This window comes from Cajanus cajan, chromosome 1 (assembly GCF_000230855.2).
Source record: "Cajanus cajan strain Asha chromosome 1, NIPB_CcT2T_4, whole genome shotgun sequence".
In the NCBI taxonomy this organism is placed as follows: Eukaryota; Viridiplantae; Streptophyta; class Magnoliopsida; order Fabales; family Fabaceae; genus Cajanus; species Cajanus cajan.
This window is the reverse complement of record NC_138517.1, coordinates 16,091,163-16,115,472: the sequence shown is the minus strand read 5'-3', so window position 1 is coordinate 16,115,472 and position 24,310 is coordinate 16,091,163. Positions and strand designations below refer to the sequence as shown.

General features: G+C 29.1%; 2 protein-coding genes across 2 annotated transcripts; both read right to left on the bottom strand.

The window, feature by feature from the left end:
• Nucleotides 1–555: 555 nt before the first annotated feature.
• Nucleotides 556–3,020, bottom strand: LOC109803707 (DUF21 domain-containing protein At1g47330). The gene is made up of 7 exons (XM_083060191.1): nucleotides 3,017–3,020; nucleotides 2,487–2,585; nucleotides 2,001–2,077; nucleotides 1,636–1,719; nucleotides 1,433–1,546; nucleotides 775–861; nucleotides 556–699 (listed from the first exon to the last, which is right to left on the bottom strand). The coding sequence occupies exons 1-7, from the start codon at nucleotides 3,018–3,020 to the stop codon at nucleotides 556–558; spliced, it is 609 nt and encodes a 202-aa protein (XP_082916317.1).
• An 18,357-nt stretch (nucleotides 3,021–21,377) lies between these two features.
• Nucleotides 21,378–24,077, bottom strand: LOC145953896 (F-box/FBD/LRR-repeat protein At1g78750-like). Its single transcript, XM_083067675.1, has 2 exons — nucleotides 22,969–24,077; nucleotides 21,378–22,847 (listed from the first exon to the last, which is right to left on the bottom strand). Exons 1-2 carry the CDS (start codon nucleotides 23,866–23,868, stop codon nucleotides 22,605–22,607), a joined length of 1,143 nt encoding a protein of 380 aa, XP_082923801.1. The 5' UTR covers nucleotides 23,869–24,077; the 3' UTR covers nucleotides 21,378–22,604.
• Nucleotides 24,078–24,310: the final 233 nt, after the last annotated feature.

Here is a 24,310-nt window from a genome sequence, read left to right as displayed (position 1 = left end):
CACAATATCTGATGGCATAAAATTCCTGTCAAGTTAGTTCTATTACCTTGGAATTTTCCTAATAATCAAATTCTTTATTGGTGTCTCATCTTCTGGGCGGCAAAACATCAAATTTTTAACCTTTGCAAAAGAATTCATAGTAATACCATATGAATACAGAGTATCATTAAGCAATGTTGAGAAACATAAGCTAAGGTACTGCAAGTAACTACATTTTCTCAAATGTCAAATGCAAACTTTCTTTTTAACCTTCATCAATTGGAATGTTCATAATGACAATACATACTCCCCTAGTTATATATTCAAGATTTATTGCAGAAAATACTTGAATACATTTCTATTTTTCATATGTGCTTCTTCAATTGCTTACCAATATGAGGCCAATAATATTTCTTGGGTGTCCAGAATGTATAGGTATTCGACTGTGACCTTTGCTCATTATTTGTGTCATTGTATGCCTGATGATCGACAAAGGTGAACTGGATTTATACATGAGAGATTGGGAGAAAAATATTTATATATATGATTTCAAAGTTGAGTTATGACAATATTATATTACATGTCAAGTTTTGAATTTATATCGAGAGAGAAAGTTTCAGATATGGGTGTCATGGCATCTTTAGCTGTCTTCTGAGTCAAATCCATAGCACCTGTGATTATAGAAGTTTCATGATGTGACAATTCTCCACCCTTCCCTGCCTGCATATGGATATTTAGCCATTAATTTCACACTTATGATCAAGTTAGTTCAGAGAGAAGATATTAGGATGAAACCTCATTTGCATGTAAGTCCACAAATGTCTTCAACTCTGACCTTCTGAGAAGAACTGAATGCTCTTTCCCTAGAGCCCAATCCAGCACCTGCCAAAATAGATAGATACTTAGAGATATTAATTAAATCCTCTCAAAAGATGCCTTTTACAAAATCACAATTTGATGTACTCATGAAGTTTACCTTCAAAAAAATGAAATAAACAAGTTAAGAGTATGTTTGAATAAGTTTCTCTAAAAGTACTTATAGAAGAGAAAAATAAGAAGGAAAAATTAAAATAATTAAACAAGTTTCTTCATAAGCTAAAATTAATTTATGTATAAATTAAAAATAAGATTTTAAAGAAACTAATATGAGAAAATTTTTATAAATTAACTTATGTATAAACTAATTTAACTTATAAAGAAACTTATTTCATTTTTCTTTTTTATTTTACTTTCTTAGAAGTTCTTATAGAGAAATCTACCTAAACAGGTTCTAAATCTATAATTCAATCTTTTTCTAGTTTTCCATTATGTGTATATAACCATGGGTAGCAGAATGAAGTTGTTTATGTGGTTTCTGATTTTGGGGAAATGAATCATCAAATACAAATGCAATAAATGACAGTGACATTGATAAATACAGAATAAATATAGACACACATAACATATAATTTACCTTACTAGCAGGATAGGTTATAGGGAAAAAGAATAGCAGAAGCAGTTGAACAATAGGAGCCATTTTTGCTCCTAAAGTTAGTCCATATCTAGAGCACACAGCTTGAGGTAAAATCTAAAATGACAAATGTGAAGAGAGTTAATTTAAGAAAAGCATGCCTCATTTCATCATTGTGGGAGTGCATCTTTCAAAACAAACATTACCTCTGCAAACACGGTCACCAAGGGTGCTGACATGAGAATAGTAAACCAAGATGGGAGGATTGCATCCATAAAAAGGGGCAGTGCCTTGAACAAAAACAATTAAATACACTCTTTCTCAGTGATTTATTAATAAAAATCATATATTGTACCTTCATTTAACAGCTAAACAATGTTTTATCAAATAAGTAGTGTGAGTTTCTGCTTTCTCAGCAATTCAAATTAAAAGGTAATTGCCTAAAGGAACATTTTTGGAGAAAGAAAGCAAAAACCATTTCAGGGCCTTGTATAATTACTTCAACATCTAGTATATGTGATTCTTTAACCATATTAACTTACTGAATAGGTGGTTGCTATATACAACATACCTCCATGGCAAGTGATTTTCCTAGGAGAAGGGTACATAGGACAAAATGTCCTTTCTTTACAAAAGGTTGAATCCTTTCTGCAGATAAAGTTAGATATTATTAATGCCAATTCTTAGAATAACTAGTCTATAGACTGTGGGTGGCTCTTTTTAAATAGATATTGAACCTAATTCAACCAACTTATAAGATATGAGTTTTCTTCTACTTATTCTACTTATATATTCTTATAGAACTTAGATTTTTTCCAATACCAATTGAGTTTAATGGTCATCCATATGAAGAGCAATCATCATATATATCGTTGGTATGACTCAACTTTTTACTTATTTTTTACAAAAGTAAACAACTTGTCAAAAATGATGGCTTGTGATTGGATGATATGTAAAACTACTTTACAGTATCATTACTTACAGCACCTATTTTCTCATACCAACTATGCTGTATAGCTTAAAAAGTGCAGACTGTATTGACATATAGATTGTAAACCTGCATGCTTTCTGTCTTTTGGAAGACCAGCCTTAATGAGGACCTCAAGATCAACTTGGCTGAAGGACAGTAGTCCTAGAGCTAGACCTGATGCAATGCCTGCCAGTGACACAAGCACCAGACATATAATCAGAAACAACCAGAAACTAAACTCACAACAAGGGTGTTCATCTTCTCCGAATATCATGGTGTGATTGGATAGATGAAGTGTACCAATGTTGGGGAGTGCGTTCAAAATGTATCCATATTTATTGGGTGGCTTGATTTTTCAAGAGAACTGGTCATGAGTGCTTCTTGTGTACAGACATCATGACAATGAGGAAGAAGATAGAAGATAGATACAAATAGCATTCGGCTCAAGCGGCCAGTATCTAAAACCTTAAAGATTCTATGAATATGTTGATTATAAGAAAAGAACAGCATTTCAAATGGAATATAGAAATGTCACTCTTGAAATATAAAATATATTTAAAAAATGGGTTGAATAAGTTTTTGATTCCTACAAAATTTTAGTTTGTTTTTTTAATTACCCATTTTAGTTTCTCCTTTATTTTTAGGCATTGTCTAGATATGATTTCTTGTGAGGCTGTATTTTTATTCTTTGGATATCTCCAAGGACCAATATTAATGACTACAAATAAACGATGAACTTAAAAATGAATATATTTTTTTTTAATAAAGACTAACAAAATAAAGACACTTTATGCCTCGTAAATATTGTACATGAAAGTTACTAAATTGTAAAAAAAAATTGTTTTAAACAAATAATAGTTTTTTATTTAAATGAACAAAATAAAATTATTGAATTATTCTACTCTAAAAAAATGAGTGATTACCAAAATAAATAAAAGATAAAAATATATTTTAACTATGTACACAAAAGTATTGAATTATTTTTATATATTGATATAGATTAAAACTATAAATCTAAAATTTTAATGGAACCAAAATTTATTTAATCTTAAAAAATTATTCTATTAACACCTTCCCTTAAAAGAATTATTTTAAGTATTAAAAAAGTAGAGTTTTTGTTAATAATATGTATTTTTTTGTGTGTTTTCGATGTATTAAATGTCTTTTTTTTAATTTTTTTCTTAAAGTAAATTATAAAGATTGATTAACAAAACCACTAAAGAAAGTTATCTGCAAATGAAAATTATATTTTGATTGCAGGAATGGTTTTTTTTTTTTTTTTTATGAACTATACAATGCAAACAACAAAAATTGATTTGATTGCCAGAATGATTTTTTTTTTTTTTTTTGGGTGAAAGATGTAAACAGAAAAAAGTTTAGAGCCTACAAGCTAAATGATGGTGGAGATATCCAGACTTGAATGAGACAAAAAGTTAGAGGCTGAAAAAAACATTCCAGATACAACTAATGATGTCATGTAAATGTTGAATGCTTAAACAAAAATTTAGTTAAGCAATTTTTTTTTTTTGCCAGCACCACAAATCCTTTGACTCAGCACTCTAGCTATTTGACTATTTGTCGTATAATAAGTTTTAATTCCCTGGAGTTAATTCCCCAGAAAAATTAAAATAATGATAAGAGTATGTATGGGAAATATTATTTTCCAACATTATAATACTTTTAAAAAAATTATTTGCAAAATTAGATGTATGTTTAAGATAATACCTGGAGTTCATTTTGATTATAATCAGTTATACATGTAATTAATTATTGAAATAATTTAATTTTTTCAAGTATATCACACATTCTAACTATGAAATTTAATTAGAACTGATGTAAAGTTATTGTTTCAACTTTAAGTCTTTTGTATCTTTGTTTTAACATTTGTGAATCGTTATAACTTTATCTTAAAATACAATTTTTTTTAAGATAACACAATAACACAAATATTAAAATAGACGATACTCCATATACATCAACCCCTAACAGTGAAAAAAAAATATTCAGGTTGGAACAATTACTTACATATGAAAATTTTGATTTTTAATTTATAAAAACTTGGTTTGAAATGGAAGGTAGGTTTACTCTTCCGAGCAAACGAAGGACATTAGGAAACTTAATAGTGAGTTTGGAGTGATGGTACGATTGTGAGAAATCGAATTCATTTTCACGATCACAGTGAAACAACTTTTTACCACTTATCCAAACATTTGGTTAGAGTTTATCTGAAAAAAAAAGTCAAAAAGCACTTCTAAAAAAAATAATAAAAATAATGCGTTTTCAAAATCTAAATTTAGTTTCTACAAAAACTAATGTATAGAAAATCATTTCTTTGAAAACTAATTTTTAAATTATAAACCTTAAAGTTAATTCAAGTAAGAAATCTTATTTATATGATAACAACTTATTACAAGTTTCATATTAAAATAAATAAATTATATTAAAATTTCATATTAAAATAAATTAATCATATTAAAGGATCACAAATAAAATTATTATGTATTATTACTATCATATTCCTCAATCATTGTTAATATAGTATAGAGTATAAAATATAAAAGAAAGAAAGAGACAATATATGACCACTATATCAAAATTTAGTTATTAAAAGGTAACTTTTAATTTATTTTATTAGAAAAACTCAAGTCTCACATTAATTAAAAATAAGAAAATTAAAAAGGACGTAAGTAGAGGACAATCTTCACCTTACAAACTGATTTTGTAGAATTGAGTTAAACTCATAACCAACTATTTTAATATGTTATCAGAGTTATTATAATGGTCATTCATCGTTGTACGCATCAAGTCCAATAATTTTGAGTGTGAGAAGGTGCATCTATATTAAAAAAAAAATACTCAAATTCCACGTCCATTAGTGTATATAATGGAGGACATAAAAGCTACGAATCTTTTCTTAGTAAGTCTTAAGAAGTGAAAACCAAAATAAATAGATAAATGAGTCTTAAAGAAAAGTGAAAACCAAAATAAGTAGGTAGCTATTATTAGTGGACAATTAATTTTTTGTTTACATATTTATTTTCTTGTTATTTTACTCGTAAGATATGATGTTGGGAAAATTTAATAGGCTAAATTGTATTTTTGGTTTCTTTATTTTTTTTGTCAATCTGCAATTTTGGTCCCTCTATTTTAAAATAGATATTTAGTCTCTCTAATTTTAAAAATATAAAATTTTAGTCTCCCATAAAATTGACATATATTAACTGCTATACTTTAATATTTATTCATACTTAAGTGGTGTGATATTTAATAACATGTCATTTAATTATAAAAAAATAAAAAATAATGTAAATAAAATTTATTAATAAAATAAATACCAATTACTCATTAAAGTATATACAAACAAAAATCTTTAGTATGTTACTTTGAAATTTTTAATCATATATGTCACGCAAATATCAAGTCACTTAAGTAGTGATAGATCATAACACTTAAGTAGGACCAACATTCTGTATTTTTTAAAATAGAGGGATTAAATGTCTCTATTTAAAAATAGAAGGACCAAAATTGCAAATCGATAAAAATAAAAAGACTAAAAGTAAAATTTAATCGTATTAATATAAAATAAAGGAGTATAAATATTTTAAAAAAAAATATGAAGACCAAAGGGAGATATACCTATATATATAATATAATTTTTAATTATATTATATATAATAATGTACAAGCTAAAATACTAGTTACGTAATAAGTATAGAAGAGGTAAAGAAGAATTATGTGTTTCTACATATTTATTTTTAAAAAAATAAAAATAACAAAATTTACAATAACAATGATGATTTTATTTAGTGAAAAAATATAATTTGTAATTATTAAAAATATTTTTGGCTTAAAACGACAAATAGGTGTAAAAATAAAAATCGAATATAGATAAATAAGTTAAAGAAAAATAAGTCTAAATAAAAGTAAAAACCAAAATTTGATATCCTTTATATAAAGGAGAAATTCTATGGTATCCATGTTATTTGAGAGGGTACCGGTACAGTTGTAATTACAATTTTATTTTATATTTTAAATAATTTATTTAAATAATATTTATGATATTTAATTCTTTCAATTTTTAAATTATTTATCTATTTTATTTTTATTTTATATATTCTAATTTTATTTGTAATAATATTATTATATATTTACGTAGTTTAATTTTAATAATTTTTTTAAGTATATTTTTGTCTTTTCACTTAAAATTTTTAAATTTTTAAATTTTAATTTTAATAATTTTTTATTTCTACTATTTATTAATTCTTTTCTTTTTTAATCTTTTATAATTAACATTATTGAAATTTTATAATCTTATCTTACTTTCCATTTTATAAATATAATTTGAATTATTTATTTTATAATTAAATTAAATTTTTTTAATTTTTTATGAGTTTACATAAAAAAATGTATTGAAACTCCTTGATCTTTGAAGTTACCGTGACAATTTCCTATATAAAGTATAGAAGTATAAATAGAAAATGCAAGCGGATCAACAGGAACTCCAATAACTTCCACACATAAGAATTGAACCACTAAAAAACTCAAAATAAGAAATTTAGCAATTGTTATTGCATTCCTTACAGAAAATTTTGTCTATTCAGTGAACTAAATTCTACAGAAGTGTACAACACAACATATGAAGGATAAAAATCAAAATTTCTCCAGACATTTTTTATGCGATTTCTTGCTTATAAAAAGAAACACAATTTACTTATTACTAAAAAAAAGATTTTCATTAAGGTGTTGGCAAAGGGAAGGCGCGTGGGGATGTGGATGTGGGTGTGGGTGAGGATAGTGTGGTTAAGGAGGTGGATGGTGATAAGTTGGAGAAGATGAGGACATTTAAGGGAGAAATTTTTATTAAAAGTCATGTGACACTCATCTTTGGAATTAAGAGAGGTTGGTATAACATTTAATCAATTTTTAAGGAATTTTATTATAAGTCTAAATTATAAAGAAATATTGGATGCAATCTTAAAAAGATACAAGGGATGCGAGTATAACTTATTCTAAAAAAGTAATCTAAAAAAACCGCTATGCAATTAGTGAAATTTTGGTACTTAAAAACGATAAATATTTTAAATTTGTTGATAAAATTAAAAAAAGACAAAAGATCTATATCAAAATAGAAACTAAGGCAATTAGTAAAAGGAGTATCCCTTTATATAATGAATAATATAACTATTTTTAATTTTAAAATATATATTATAAAATTTATTTAAATTTCATATTTGTTTTCTTTTATAATTTAGTTATTCACGATATTAAAATGGACATATTTCGTTAGAAAATCGTGATCCAATTTTATTTTATATAATCACATTAAATTTGTATTTCAAATTATTAATTTTTTTTATCCAGTTTCAAATTATTAAATTTGAATTCAAATAAATAAATCAATTAAAAATTAATTCTTATCAATAAAACAATTATAATAACAAAATTTGAAAATTTAACAAACTTTAGCGTTAATGACTAGAAAGATATGAAGTCCTCCATTGATAAAGGGTGGTTTTGATTTACTCATCCTCTGTTTCTTTTTAAGGGTCACATTTTGGAATTTTTTTTTTTCCCCTTCTTATTTGTTATTTTCATATTTTAAGATAATATTAACATCCTTTTTTCCTTTCAAATATACTCTTGGATTCTTTAATTATTTTACAAAATAAAATTTTGTACTCTTTTAGACAATAATCGACGGTCCACTCTAACCAATATCTTTTGATTTCTTTTTTTTGAAACAAATCATTTAAAAAAAGTAAAAATAATAAATATATAACAATATTTCTTTAAAATAAAAATTTAATAAATTTTTTAATAACTTTAATTAATATTTTAGCTTGTATAATATATAAGTCAAATATTTATTATATAAATAAAATTTAAAATAAATTATACATATGTAAATACTATATTTGAATAAATAAATAAATAATTTAAATATATAAAATATATTTTAAATTTATGATAAATAAAATTATTTTTTTATTAACAATTTTATTTTAAAATAATGAAATTCAATTAATAAATAAAAATCAAATTAAATATAAAATAAAAAAAAATTAAAAATATTTTCGAAGAATCATATCTAAAATTATTCTTCACATAAAATAGTCCTTCCTTATATGGATAGATTATAATAAGAAACAGAAAAGGAGGGGAGGGTTTTGGAAAACCTCTAGCGGATTCGCCCACACAGTAAACTCACTGTCTCTTGTGTTTTGGAAAACCTGTGAAAGAGAAAAACATGGACATGATCAGTGAGTTGCCTGACACAGTTCTACTCCACATGATGGATTTGATGGAACCAAAGCAAGCTGTTCAAACTTGTCTCTTATCCAAACGATGGAAGAACCTTTGCAAGCGACTCACCAATCTCAAATTCACATTCTCTCCCGTTAAAAGTTTCGAAAACTTTGCTTCTTGGATTCTCAACACTCGCGATCACTCTTATTCCCTTCACAATCTTTCTATTCATTTTTGGACCGACACTCGTTGCCTAGGCAAGCTCGTTAAATATGCTTTGTTACACAATATCCAACATTTGAAAATTCGTATACTTTCATGCTTTGGATCCACTTCTGACTACATCCCTTTACTCTTTTCCTCTCACTCTTTGACATCTCTTTCTATTAGTATTAACCGTTTCATGCAGCCTTTACGTGTAGTACTTCCAAATACTCTTCACTTGCCTTCAATTAAAAGCTTGCATCTTCATCGTGTCACGTTTACTGCAAGCGACAATCATTCTGCTGAGCCCTTTTCAATGTGTCACGTGCTACACAATTTGAAACTTCAATATTGTGCATTGCATGATGATGCACAAGTCCTATGCATATCTAATTCTACTCTTTTCAGTTTGACTATAATTAGACAACAAGCTTCGCAAATTGTGCTTTCTATTCCTAGTGTTTCTTCTTTAACTTTCAGGGTTCTGATCATAATGAACTCCTCTCCACATGCAATCTTCCTTCTCCTGGAGAAGTAAATATTAATGTGAATATGGATGTTAATGGTACAAATCCATTCATCATGAAATGGCTGCAAGTGCTTTCCAATGTAAAGATATTAACATTTTATCCCAATTCTTTTCAATTAATATATGTAAGTTACTTTACCTTGTTTTCACCTTTATTTTTGTTTGTTCTCAGTCTTGCAATTCAAACTATCCATTTAAATTATATATATATATATATATATATATATATATATATATATATCTGACTAATGCACTCTAACTGTGTAGATCATCTGTCAAATCTCATTTCAATGGGGCCTCAACCTCCGAGATTTGCTAGATTGGAGACATTGAAAGTGAAGAATTTATATTCAGACATATCTTATGAGGAAGTAAGCACGGTGGTGGAGTACTTGCTTCAAAACTCTCCAATGGCCAAAGTACTTTATATATCAAAGTGATTATGCCGGATGATATGATGTGATAGGAAGAGAGAAATAATGAGTGTTATAAGGCTACAATGTTATAAGGTTGGAGCTGCTACCAAAGTTTATGTCTTGCAGGAGCCAGAGGATGGTTTCTGTGTTATTATTTGTTATTATTTTGTCTGTTATCATGTGGGGTTGGAACCTTTTACACGATTTGCTGTTTTACATTTTGGTTAGGGGATCCTAGATGGTATGGGTCTGGTTTTCATTTTGATTTTATACTTTATGTAAGGTTAGGTTGCTGGTACATATGGTGCTTCAATTTTTGCTAGTGAAAAAAAATAATATTGATTTTGCACGTGATGCAGTTACCATCACGTGATGCAGTTACCATCAAACCTGATTTTGTAATTCAAGCTTGCATGACATCACAACATTAAATCGGTATCATGTCTTGTCTTCCTAGACTCTATCACTAATGTAAAATAGGTATTTTACGTCAATTATTTTGAAGTTTTTATGTTGTAAATAAGTCTGATATAAATACGAGAGATGTAAATTTACGTCGCATCTACCATGGCCGACGTAAAATCATTTCCATCCTCCTCGTTATTGGCAATGTCTACCTCTCCTGCATCGCCGATCGGAAGTCCCAGGTCGACTTCGAGGCTGTCCTCCTGGCCCTCTCCGCGCACAAAACACCCTTAGAATTACAGACCTCAAACTCAGTAATCGCTGAAATCGTTGCGAGCGGCGTCATTCTCGACCCTCTCGACGATTCTGTCCTCTTCGTATTTGAGTTCCTCTTCGAGAGCGAGGCCGCCGAGGGCTCCAGCAACAACGCTAACAACGAGGCCAGTACAGAGGCTTAATTTGGGAGCCGCCTTGGGCTTGGGGTTGTAGGCGGAGGAATAGTCAAGCGGGGCGGGCCCAATGGAGGCGAGAGGAGTCGTGGAGGTCTTTGAGGAGGAGACGGAGGGTGGCCATAAGGGATTTCGAGGTGTCGGAGGGTTTGGAGTGGAGGAGGGTGTGCTTGAGGTAGAGATCGACACCAAAAAGATGGAGTGAGGTTAGGATTTTTTGGACGGAGTCAAAATAGGCAAGTTTTTTTATGTGGGATACCACGAGGTCCAACATAAAAAACTTGATTATATATTCAAAAATACCATCGTATTTTTTTTACATCAAATTTTTTTTTTTCTGACGAGAATACAGTGACATAAATTTCATATTTTATACTAGATGAATCTTAAAATCCACCATTTTAGTATCTTTATCTCCTTTGATTTTTTGTTCACACAATATTGTTATGCTTGTTTACAAGTCTATGTGACTTATGGATGGTCCTGTGCTGTTATTAATTTATTATTCTAGATAGCTGGACGGTTGGTGGTTAAACAATTATTTGAATTCTCTTTAATTTATAGTCATCGTTCTATGACTGCTAATTTTTGATTATTTTTTTTAGTGTAATTTCATCATTGTTACCTCTGTAAGTTAATTAAGCTCAGTAGATGTTAATCAAGGACTCTAGGCAAGATGCTGTTATCATCAAATTGGTTGGGTTATCGATCGGTAGGGTTTATCACTCTGCCTCGTAAATTGAAAGTGACTTGGAAAGTAATAGCAGGTTTTGATATCATGGATGTAATAAGTAAAGATCTGCAACCTGAAATATTAAACAAATATTTTAGATAATTTTTTTTCTAAGATGTGTGATAATACTGATATTAAGGTAGCTTATTCGCAATTTATACGCAAGTCCCATGGATATGTGTAAAATTGGTAAGAAAATTAAGGGATAAACTTATTTAAATATGATAGTATAAGATCATGAGATTTTAAAGATTGGATCAACTCTTAAATTCAAAGAAATGGTCCAGGTTTATCTTAATTAATTAATATAATTTAATGTAATAAAAAAAAGTTTTTGTATGCCATTTTTTGCACGTATAAAAAGTAAATCGACAAATTTAAATTAGAATGGACTCATGGAAACTCATTCTCATGTACAAATACAACACTTATTTATCTCTTTGAAAGTGTTAGAAACAATTTTTTATATGTAATATTTGACTTTTTGGATGATAGAGAAAAGGCTATATCAAAAGGTTGATGAATGATATATTATAATCTACTTATTTTTTTCAAAATGAAATAAATATCGATATAATAGTTATGATATATTATAATCTACTTATTTTTTTAAAAATGAAATAAATATCAATATAATAATAATAATTGATTAAAAATTAATAGTTAATTTATATTTTATTTTATAAGAATTTAATTCTTATAAATTTTAATGGTTAATTTTATAATTTTAAGCAACAAATTCAGGGCACGTTTCATGCTCCATTTTCGGAAACCGCCTCAGTCAAGTCAGCAAGAACTTTCATTTGCGAATGTGCTTCGCATTAGGGATGACAAATGAACCCTTAAGTAATGCTTGAATTCGTTCTGATTTTGATAGGAAATATCCAGTTTGACTGGATATGGATATAGATAAAATCTAATATGTTAAACCAGGTATAGTTACGGATATATATACCCGCCTGTATCGTTTTCGATTTAATTGTGTTAAAAAATTTAATATTTTATTATGTATAATTATTTATTATAATATGAAACATTTATAGTTGTTTAATTATTAAGAAATCTCTTAATTAAAATATGAAATAGAGAAAAAATTTAATTATAATTATAATATAATAAAAAAGTAATTTAAAAATATTATGTATTTATTTTTGTAAAAAAAAAAAAATTACGGGTACGAGTACGGGTATACTCAATATCTGACAGGGATAGAGATGATGACAAAACTTATATAACCAACAAGTACAGATATAAGTACAGAAATGGGTTTGAGTCACGAGAACAGAGAAGAGTATCATGAAACCCGTACCTAACCTCCCCGGTTGCCATTCCTACTTCCCACTGTTGAACGCACAATCCATGCGTTTGGCTCCAATTTGACCAATCACCCAACCATTCAAAAATTGCCCAACCAATCCCTAAACCTCCAATTTTTTTAACTATAACAAGATTCAGTCCTCCACCCTTAACGCAACCAGCAGGCTTTCGCAATTTTCACATAACATGAGTACAAGGATCTCATTCAATCTGGAGACAATAAAGAGTTCCAAAAGAGAAAAATAAAGTGGTTGAAAGATTATATTAGATGAAATTAAATATTTATTTTATGTTTTTAAAAAATAATAAGATGTTGATACATACATAAATATTATTTATTGATTCACAATAAAATGAATTTAAAGAGATTAAAAAAGATAAATTTGCATCTTTCTACGAACTAACTAGCTACCTCCCTCTTAAACCATCACATAAAAGCACTCCCTTAAAAAATCCAACGCAAGTCTTATTTTTCCAAATGCATCCATACCACTTTATGCAACTTAAATCAATTCGTATCCAAGACATATTTCCCCCACCCAACACTTTTTCAAGCATTGCAACCTTGAGGGTAAGGTTGCTTCTGAACCTGTCGACAATGATAGAATGAATTTAGAAAGTTCAATAGAGATAAAATTAAATGGGTGAAAGACTTTCTAAGTTAGTCTTAAATATTTATCTTGTAATTATAGTATTTTCATTTTACTCTTCTTAAAATAATCGGACACTAGTGCAAAAATAGGCTATTACGTCACGTAATTTACGTCGAAAACATGTAAATACGACGTTATAAAAACGTGGTGGCAGTTCCGTAAATATTAAGTGACTAATTTACGTCGGACAGGCTGGGGTCCGACGTAAATTAGCCAATCTACGTCGGAGAAGCCATGTGGCTGACGTAGATGGTCTAATTTACGTCGGACCCCCCTTGTTCGACGTAAATTAGCCACTAAAATGCCCCAATGCCCCATTCTATTCCCGTGCGTCCCTTTGTTTGCACATTTCTAAGTCTCTAAATCTTCTTCTCTAAATCTCTAAGTCTCTAAGTTCGTTTGTTTGCACATTCCTCCTTTGTCTAAGCCTCTAAGAGTCTGCACATTCCACATTTGAAGTAATTTTCTTCAACGAATTATTTTCTTAATTTTCTGTTAAATGTTCATCTGAAACGGCTCGTTCTGCAACCAGAATGGACCGTTTTGCTTGAGTTTTTTGTTTGTTAATTGTTGATCTAGAACGGGCCGTTCTAGATAAACAATTTACACAGAAGTATTGCAGCTGAAACGGGCCGTTCTGATTTTAGAACGGGCCGTTCCAGACGCATAAATCTGTGTTAATTGTGTATCTATTTGTGTATTATTTGTTTTTTATTAGTTGTTTTGTTACTATATTGTTATTATCTTTTTTACTTTATTTGTCTATTTAGTTAATTTGTTGTTTTAATGAAAGTTTAATTTTTTCAGGATTATGGAGGATTTGGGGTCTGGCAGTGGAAGGAGGGAAGGTAGATCTGTCACCCGATTGTTTGGGTTGACAGCTGGACGCATTGCTAAGGAGAGGACACCGGTTGAGGTGGATCCTCGTTCTGGCAAGGCGTCAGGCCCAAATGCTGCCAAGTTTAAGAGCTATTTGGGAGTCCTAGCTCGACGACATGTTTCTATTATCATTCCATCATGGGATGACGTTCAGCAGGCTGACAAGAACCTCATGTGGCAGGATATTCAGGTATATACTTTCACATCCCTTAAATATTATATAACTTAAATACATTATTTATTATTTGTTGTTATTTTCATAGCAAAATTTTGACATTCCCAACACTAAGGTCATGAGGAGGAAGATGTTATCTGCCCTTGCCACCAGGTGGAGAGACTTCGACTTTCTTGACACGGGAGTATGTATTTGGGGAGCGACAAAATGAGACTCCCTGTCTAAAGTACCAGATCACTGATGAGGAGTGGATGCAATTGCATGCCACTCGATTGGACCCTTCTTGGTAGGTTAGTTATTGATAACTCTTACATTGACACAAATACTTAAGGTATATTTTAATTAATCTCATTTTCTTTTTTGTATTATTCCAAGCCAAAAGAATAGCTGTCCAAGAACGACAGAGCAAGAATGATGCACCCCATCTATTGTCAAGAGGGGGATATGAATTAAAAAAAAAAGAAAATGATGAAGGCTAGGGCAGAGGCAGCAGGAGTTGAGTCTGCTGATCGTGTGGAGTCACCTCCCCGCCATGAGATGTGGATAGAAGCTCGAACAAAATCAAATGGGCAAATGACTTCTGAGTCTGCAAGGGTCGTTGTTGATAAAATAGTAAGTAAAAATATACAAACTAAGACTCTTCATTTCAACTCATTTAATTCATAAGTGTAGTTTAGGATATACTTATTGTTAATATGTTGTAGGAGGGTTTAGTTGAGCAGACCACTCAGGGCTCATTTATATCCCATGGTCGGGATGATATCCTCACAACGGCCATAGGAAGGCTAGAGCACGCAGGCCGTGTGCGTGGTGTTGGTGGTTCTTGGAGCCACCGAGATTTCTTTGGTCCACGATCATCGAGGAGCAGTACTGTTGACTCTTGCAGTCAAGAGGCTATGCAGAGAATGGAGATGCAATTTGAAGAGAAGTTGAAGAACATTCGAGAAGAGTTTGAACAGAAGTTTAAACTTTTGGCTCGTTCTCAACAACAAACTACAGTTGCTCATGATGGTGTTTGAGTCAGCACTAAAGGGAGTTGTGCTGCTCCAGATCCCTCAGGGGAACAAACTCACACTGATGTACCAAACCAGTGTGAGTTATATGTTGAGGATGACCCCCCACAGTTAGTGGCTATTGGCCGAGTATTTGAGGGTGGCTCAACCATCCATGGTGTCCCTCTACAGCCAGACTGGACATGGGTTGTGGTTGACCAAGTTCAAGATGTTGCTGCTCCAGTGCCTTTGCCCAATACAGAGGTTCAACTAGTGGGGCAGGCAACCAGCACATTCTTAGCTTGGCCAAAACGTTTGGTGATGCCCCTTTCAGCACAGGCAAAGGTAATTCTATTATTGCTCTTTTATATTCTTATAATTCTATTATTGTTTAACTAATTTTGATTATTTCTTTAGGATTTTATCAATCGTGGTAAGGAGGTCATGAGAGAACCTCATGTTGATCATGCTAATATCGCAGAAGCTGAGGATGATCTCATATCTAGGCTTCTAACAATATTACCACGATTAAAGAAGAAACCAATTCAATTGCAGTAGGACACTAGAGTTTTTGGAGTTGATAGCTCTGATGTTCCACTATACATATCCCTGCCTGATGCATTAGAGATTGTTGGGGAAAACTTCATGTTAAATATATCTATCATATAGCTGTGGGGCATGTAAGTCATATTTCCTTTTATGAGTCTAAATTTACAATAATTACATTTAACTTATAATAATTTTTTGTGTTAGGTACATGGACAAATTGAGTGTGGAGCAAGCATAAACACAAGTATATGGATTTATTGAGCCTCAATCCATCCAAAAATCAGGAAACACTCAGGTCCAGATCCAACAATATATGCAAACATGAATGAGTGAATCAGGAAGAGATATATACATGGCTCCATACATTGACGGGTTAGTTTTTTAATTGGTTTTTTAATCATGGTAATTTTATGACTAATTTGTTTGTCATACAATATAGGTCCCATTGGCAGTTAATGGTAATCATTCCTAAGGAATACACCGTGATGTGGTTTTGTTCACTACATCGAAAACCAAGCCACGAAATTAAATGCCAATTACAAGGGTAACTAAAATTTTTCATTATGTTTTAAAACTGTAATTATATATATTGGCTAATATCTGTTCTTATTTCAATTAATTAGAATCGTGTCTGGAGCTAATATTTTAAGTGGAAGAAGCAAATCATCAAAGACATTGCACTTCATATACCCTAAGGTTAGCAAATTAATTAATACAGACAATAATATTTAAATTTATTGACTTTGGAAATAATAGTTATTTGTTTCTCATTTTAGTGTAATAAGCAACAAGACTCGTTTGAATGTGGCTATTACATCATGTATTGGATGAGAGCCATAGTTTCTGCGGGTATTACTGATTCTTGGGTGTAGGTAATTCATATCAAAATTTATTTAAGTATATTTACCTTTACGATAATTAACATTGCATATTAATGACACTTAAATTAATATTTCAGGTCTTTCAAGATCCATCTCCATTGTCCGAAGATGAGATCATCAAGATAAGAGAATAATGGGCAACTTTTTTTCTTCAAAGTATACAATAGTTAGATTTCTAAGTTTAGTTAGTTAGATATTATGTTTCTAGTTTGATAGGATTGAAAAACATATGTTTTATAGCTTTTTTAGGATAATAGGATTTACATTGTCATAATTTATGCTTTTTAAGATTTATATATTATTTTCTTTTTATCATTCAATTTTGAAATATAATTTAAATTTGTATTTTGGACGGCCTGGTTTAGGTTTTATATTTTGCACTATATATATATATATATATATATATATATATATATATATATATATATATATATGTAGGTTTTAATTTTGGGTATATCAAAAATCAAAATAAAAATAAAAAAAATGACAGATTTTACGTCGGACTACACTATGTCCGACGTAAATTTATGTTGGACCTAGCACTGGCCGACGTAAATCGTCATTTTGTTTACACTTCAGGCCCTTTTTTACGTCGGCCATAGGAGATGTCCGACGTAAATTTACGTCGCCTCCCAGAGGCGACGTAAATTTACGTCGCCTCCCAGAGGCGACGTAAATTTATGTCTCTTGCATTAACGTCGGAACCTTTTCTGACATAAAATCCTTAAAATAACCGACATTAAAGGCCCCTTTTATACTAGTGGAATAATGCCAGTTGTATTGTATGGTCACCTTTAATAACTATTAAGTTTTAAAGATGTATCCTTTAGTCTTTGTAACCATCAATGAAATATTTGAATATTATTCATATTGTAGTTTTTATATTTTTCATACTTCTAATGGTAACTATAGAGTATTTTATAGTAATGCAACTTTTAGATCCGTAACACCTAATAGAGTTATTCAAGGGTATCCGTCATTGGAGATTTTTACCAATGAAAAATATTAATATTAGTTTTATCTTCTCAATAATCTACCCATCAACAGATCACCAAAATCCACTTGAGATCAGGAAAACAGTAACAAATAGCCCAACTGTTCCGAAAACCAGAATTCATCAGAGAGAGTATTATGTAAACTTGTGACAAAGTGGCACACCATGAATTTCTTGTGTTGAGTTCGATACAACATTATATGCATTCAATTTGTTATTTGATATTTTAAGACTGTCAAATATTTATTTTGTAAAATTAAAAAAAAAAAATTAACAACACACCCCGACTATTAATTACCATCTGACTTCATATCAACTGCATTTTTTTTAAAATTAATTAGGAGAGGAATTTGAATTCATGGTCATCCTAGGTGAAACGATAAACATTGTGTCTTATAATTGAACAAGGTAATCAAAGTGTTCATATTTTAGTATATTTTGAAATAAATATATTATATCAATTTTGTTTTATAAAAGTGAAGTATCAAATCATCTTGGATTAATATAAAATTTTGTATATATGATCTAAGAGATATGAACATTCAATCTAACGGTTGGATTTACAAAATTCACATTTAATATAAAGTTATTGAGCAGTGTAATACTTAGTAAAAGTTACACCAGTATTATTATAATCCCCTCATATATATATATATATATATATATATATATATATATATATATATATATATATATATATATATATATATATATATATATATATATTATTAGTATGAAGAAATCATCAATCTCTTCGGCTAAAAAACCTAATTGATCATGTTACAAGTTTAAAGAGACAAAGTTCGGTAACACTTCCACTATTGTTAGTATGAAACTTTATACATAAACATTTTAAAAATATATTCATAACATAAAAATAGATAAATAATTCAATTTAAAATGACATGCTTTATTATTACATTAAAAATATAATGTTAACAAGTATTTAAAAAATGTACTATATTTTTTATTTAAATTTCTCATCTAAATACATTCTTAATTATATAAATAATTTAAAAAAAATATTTTCTCTAAATAGTTTCTATAACAAAATATTATAAAAAATACACATTTTTCTAGAAAATATTATATAATTTTGTAGACATTTATTAAAAAAGTTCATAATTATTAAGGGGTGTATTGGTGAATTAGGATTTCAATAAATTTTACAGGATTTTTTTATTATAAAAAATTATTGTGCTATTCAATTAAGATTTTTTTAAATATAGAAAAGTCATGTGGTATTCAATTAAAATAATCATGATTTTTTAATCTATCAATTGATGTATAATTTATCAATATTTTTTTTAATTATTAAATATATAAAATGATTTTTCTATTATTAAATATTATCTATTGTTAAAATTTTTAAATTATTAAAATTTAATTGTTTATTTTTGATAAAATTTAAAATATAAAATTTTGAAGTATATGTTAATTCTCAAAATGAAAAAAGATTTTTCAATTTATGCTGCACATATCCTTAAAAAATGTGATTAAGAGGATATTTAGTATTTTTAAAACATACTTCAGAATTTTTAAGTCAAGATCTCTATTATTATTTAAGACACAAACTGAATTTATATTAACATGTAATAATACATAGCTTTCTTTGCAAAGAATATCGTTTTAATAAATTTTCAATTGAATTAGTGAATGAATTTTTATCTTCAACGTCACTAATTAATAAAGATCATAATTTTAAACATACTATTCAATTTGAACTGCATGAAAGAGAATATATTAATGCATGGAAGACTGATATAACTTTAGATATGTGAAAAAATATTAGTTAGGAAGATATTAAAATCAATTATTTATTAAAAGATAGAGAAAATTATTAATCAAAAGATAGAAAAATTGTGTTGATTTTACTTTTCTTTATTATTTATGTTATATTTTTTTATTAAATTTTTTAGTATGAAAATCCCTCTTTTTCTATAAAAAAAAATTCAATCAAAATTCATTAAAATTTGAATTATAAAGTCTTGATTAAAATTCAAATCTTAAAATTTTTTTAAAAAAATCATAAAAGTCACAACATTCCTACAAAATCTTTAAAATCTATTAAAATTCACAATATTTTTTCATGCTAAAATTGTTTTTCGAAATTTCAATATAATATACTCCCTAAAAATTTCTAAAATATTTTATAAAATTACTATAATTAATAAAAATATCTTTTAATAATTTAAAAAAATTTAGAATGTTAATTCACTGTAAGGTGATATCCAATTTCTGACTACGGGAATATATAGGGGAAAACAACGAAGCCCAATCAATATTTTATTTTTGACTATTTTTCAAAAGATCCCAATAAATTAACAAAATATGATTATATTTTATAAATTTTTATTTCTTTCTTATTTTAATGTTGTGAGATCTTATTTGTATTTTGACAACTTTCTCCTCAAACAAAAGACTTAATATCTCATTCTTTGAGTTCTGTTTTTATATATTATTATATCATTTTTTTGTTGTTGTAATAAAGAGTTATTAGTTATAGCCAAATTCAACCAATAGTTCTAAAATAAATGATAAGATATTTTGTATTTATATTTTGTAAACTATATTTTTATCAGATAAGCATAATCTGATTTTATACATGAGTTCTCTCTATATAAAAAAAAAATTGTGATACAAAAAATCAAAATTTGATATTATCCTATTATAAAAGTAAAGAAACAAATCCTAAAATAAAAAAATTAAATTAAATTTACATATTTAAAATATAAATAAAAATTTCTATAAAACTAGTTTAGTCTTCTAAAAATATTTAGAGATATTCCCAACAAAATTATGCTGATGCTGGGTAAATTATTACGGGTGGAGCTGCTGCCTGTATTTTGAGAAATGGATTACATGGGGAGTTATAAGGTGGTGTCATATTTCTATAAAAGGATGTTCATTTTAAGAAAAAACGAAATGTACATGTATTCCTAGACTCCAAAAACGCAACTAAACCCTAAAGCTGAATAAGCTCCTTACAAAATCTGAATAAAGTGTGTTAGCCAAAATGTAGTGAAATGATATAATTAATTTAATGCATATTCGTAAATATTTATTCTAATGCGCATTGATTCATTTTACAGTGGTAGCATTGAACCAGTTTGAAACATTCCCAATATCACATGGCTCATAGTTGCCAATAATCCAGCAACCAATAAGTCCTTATGTTCCATGAAAGTATGGCTACACATAATCACCCAATTAATTTTACCACGATACACAACAATAAAAAAAAATTATTAAAATTATCACTTCAGTAAAAGTTGGAATAATATATGTGAAGTCTTAAGTTGAAACTCTCACATCGTGATTATAATTTCTATAAATCATTCAAAATATGTATTCAATTTACTGCTGCTTAACTGCTCTACACTATGTTTTTTTTTTTTTTTTTTTTTTTTTTGTTTAAATTTGAATTTCTTGCCATTATTCAGCTGTTATTCTTGTTCTTCTCTTCCCTTCTCCTTTCTCCCACTCTACAAATTCTCCCTGTCTTTCTTTGCCATTTTCCCTTCTTCTTCCCTCATTCTCTATTTTGAACCAGTGATTTCTAAACCAAACCCGTCTCACTACAATTTGTCCAGTTCTATTTCTACACAAACACATGCAAACTTGCCTCTAGATGATTTATATAATATCTCAAAACTAATAACTAATAATTAATTTCAACTTCATTAAAATATTCTCAGCTAGTATTTGATGTCAACACTAAACTTGACCAACTTCTTATCAATTTTCACTTTGGAAGAACTAAAATAAAGAATACACACTGCTAAATAATGATCATATATCATTCATGGACCTGTTGTCATAGTCTTTTCCCTATTGCCCCGGGAAAGTGAAATGTTACCATATAGAAACCATCACCTACATCCATGATATCAAAAACTCTCACTAGTTTCCTAGTCACTTTCAATTTATCAGGCAAAGTGATAAACCCCACCGATACCCTGCCAATTTTATAATAACAGCTTCTTGCCAAGGAGTCTTTGATGAACATCTACCAAGCTTAATTAACTATTGCAGGTAACAATGATGAAATTGCACAATAGAAAAAAATTAGTAGTCACAGAATGATGACTATAAATTCAAGAGAATTCAAATAATTAGTTAATCTTGTAGTATGAATAATCGTTGTAATTCCTGCTGATTAAAAAATCAGAATTCAAATAATTGGTTAACCACCAACCGTCCAGCTATCTAGAATAATAAATTAATAAGAGCACAGGGCCGACCATAAGTCACAGAGACATGTAAAAAAACATAACAATATTATGTGAACAAAAAATCAAAGGAGATAAAGATACTAAAATGGTAGATTTTAGATTCATAGAGTCATGGAAGACAACATGATACGGATATAATGTTGTAATGTCATTTAAGCTTCAATTGCAAAATTAGGTTGGTGCTTAACTGCATCACGTACAAAATCAGCAATTTTTTTTTGACAAGCAAAATAATGTCATTAATATAATAAGAGACATTGAATTGAAGCAACATATGTACCAGCAAGTAGCAACCTAACCTTTCATAAGAGTATAAAATCAAAATGAAAACCAGACCGATACCATCTAGGATCCCCTAACCAAAATGTAAAACAGCAAATCGTGTAAAATGTTCCAACCCCACATGATAACAGACACCATATAATAATAAGTAAAAACACAGAAACCATCCTTTGGCTTCTACAAGACATAAACTTTGGTAGCAGCTCCAACCTTATAACATCGTAACCTTATAACACTCATTATTTTTCTCTTCCTATTACATCATATCATCCAGCATACTTAAAATTTTCTCTCTTGTCTCTGTATGTCAAATGGTGTCTCATTAAATCTTGGCTTCCACTAATCACTTTGATATCAACTTTGGCCAATGGAGAGTTTTGAAGCAAGTAGTCCACCACCGTGCTTATTTCCTCAATATATTTTTCTGAATATAATTTCGGCACATTCAATGTCTCCAATCTCGCAAATCTCGGAGGTTGAGGCCTCATTGAAATAAGATTTGACAGATCCTATACAATTAGAGAGAATTATATATATATATATATTTAAATGGATATTTAAATGGATATTTTGAATTGCAAGACTGAGAACAGGCAAAAATAGAGGCGAAAACATGGTAAAGTAACTTACATGTATTAATTTAAAGGCACAGGAATAAAGTGTTAATATCTTTACATTGGAAAGCATTTGCAGCCATTTCATGATGAATGGATTTCTACCATTAAAATCAATATTCACATCAATATTTACTTCTCCAAGAGAAGGAAGATTGCATGTGGAGAGGAGTTGGTCATGATGATCAGAACCCTGAAAAGTTAAAGAAGAAAGACTAGGAGTAGAAAACACAATTAGGGGAGCTTCTTGTCCAATTATAGTCAAACCGGAAAGAGTAGAATTAGATATGCATAGGACTTGTGCATCATCATGCAATTCACAATATTGAAGTTCCAAATTGTGCAGCACGCGACACATCGAAAAGGGCTCAGCAGAATGATTGTCGCTTGCAGTAAATGTGAAACCATCAAGATGCAATCTTTTTATTGAAGGCAAGTGAAGAGTCTTTGGAAGTATTATGCGGGAAGGGTTCCAGCCATGGTAAATACAAAGTGAAAGTGACGTCAAAGAGTGAGAGGAAAAGAGCAAAGGGGTGCACACAGTAGTGAATCTATAGCATGAAAGTATACGAATTTCCAAATGTCGGATATCGTGTAACACAGCATATTTAACGAGGCTGTCAGAGAGTTCAGGGTCGGTACAAGTGTGAAAACAAAGATTGTGCAGGGAACAAGAGTGATCGCGAGTGTAAAGAATCCAAGAAGTGAAGTTTTCGAAACTTTTAACACTGCGGATCCATGGAACAAGGTAATTAGGAGTGGGGTCGGGAGAGAATGTGAATGTGAGATTGGTGAGTTGCTTGCAAAGGTTCTTCCATCGTTTGGATAAGAGACAAGTTTGAACAGCTTGCTTTGGTTCCATCAAATCCAATATGTGGAGTAGAATCGAGTCGGGTAACTCACTGATCATGTCCATGGTGGTGTTGTTAATTCTCACGACCTTTTTCTCTTTCGCAAACGTTGTCAGTTTCAGGCTGAAGTGTATGTACGAGTGTTCTTTATCTTTCTTGTTCTTTAACCCTAATTTTTGTTATATATATTAGCTTCAAAATTTATTAACGCTATTAAAATTAAAATTTCTGTTAGATAACAATATTTAAATTTTGATTGGTTTATTTATTTAAATTCAAATTTAATAATTTGAAATATAAATTTAATGTGATTAAAATTTAAAATAAAACTATTATATTGAAAGTTCTTTATTCTTAGATTATATATATATATATATATATATTAATTTAGGATAATTTGATACTTTATTTTTATAAAATAAAATTGATGTAATATATATTTTAAAATATAATAAAATATAAATACTTTGATTATTTTTAAGTTGTTCAATTTTAACAAAATTTAAT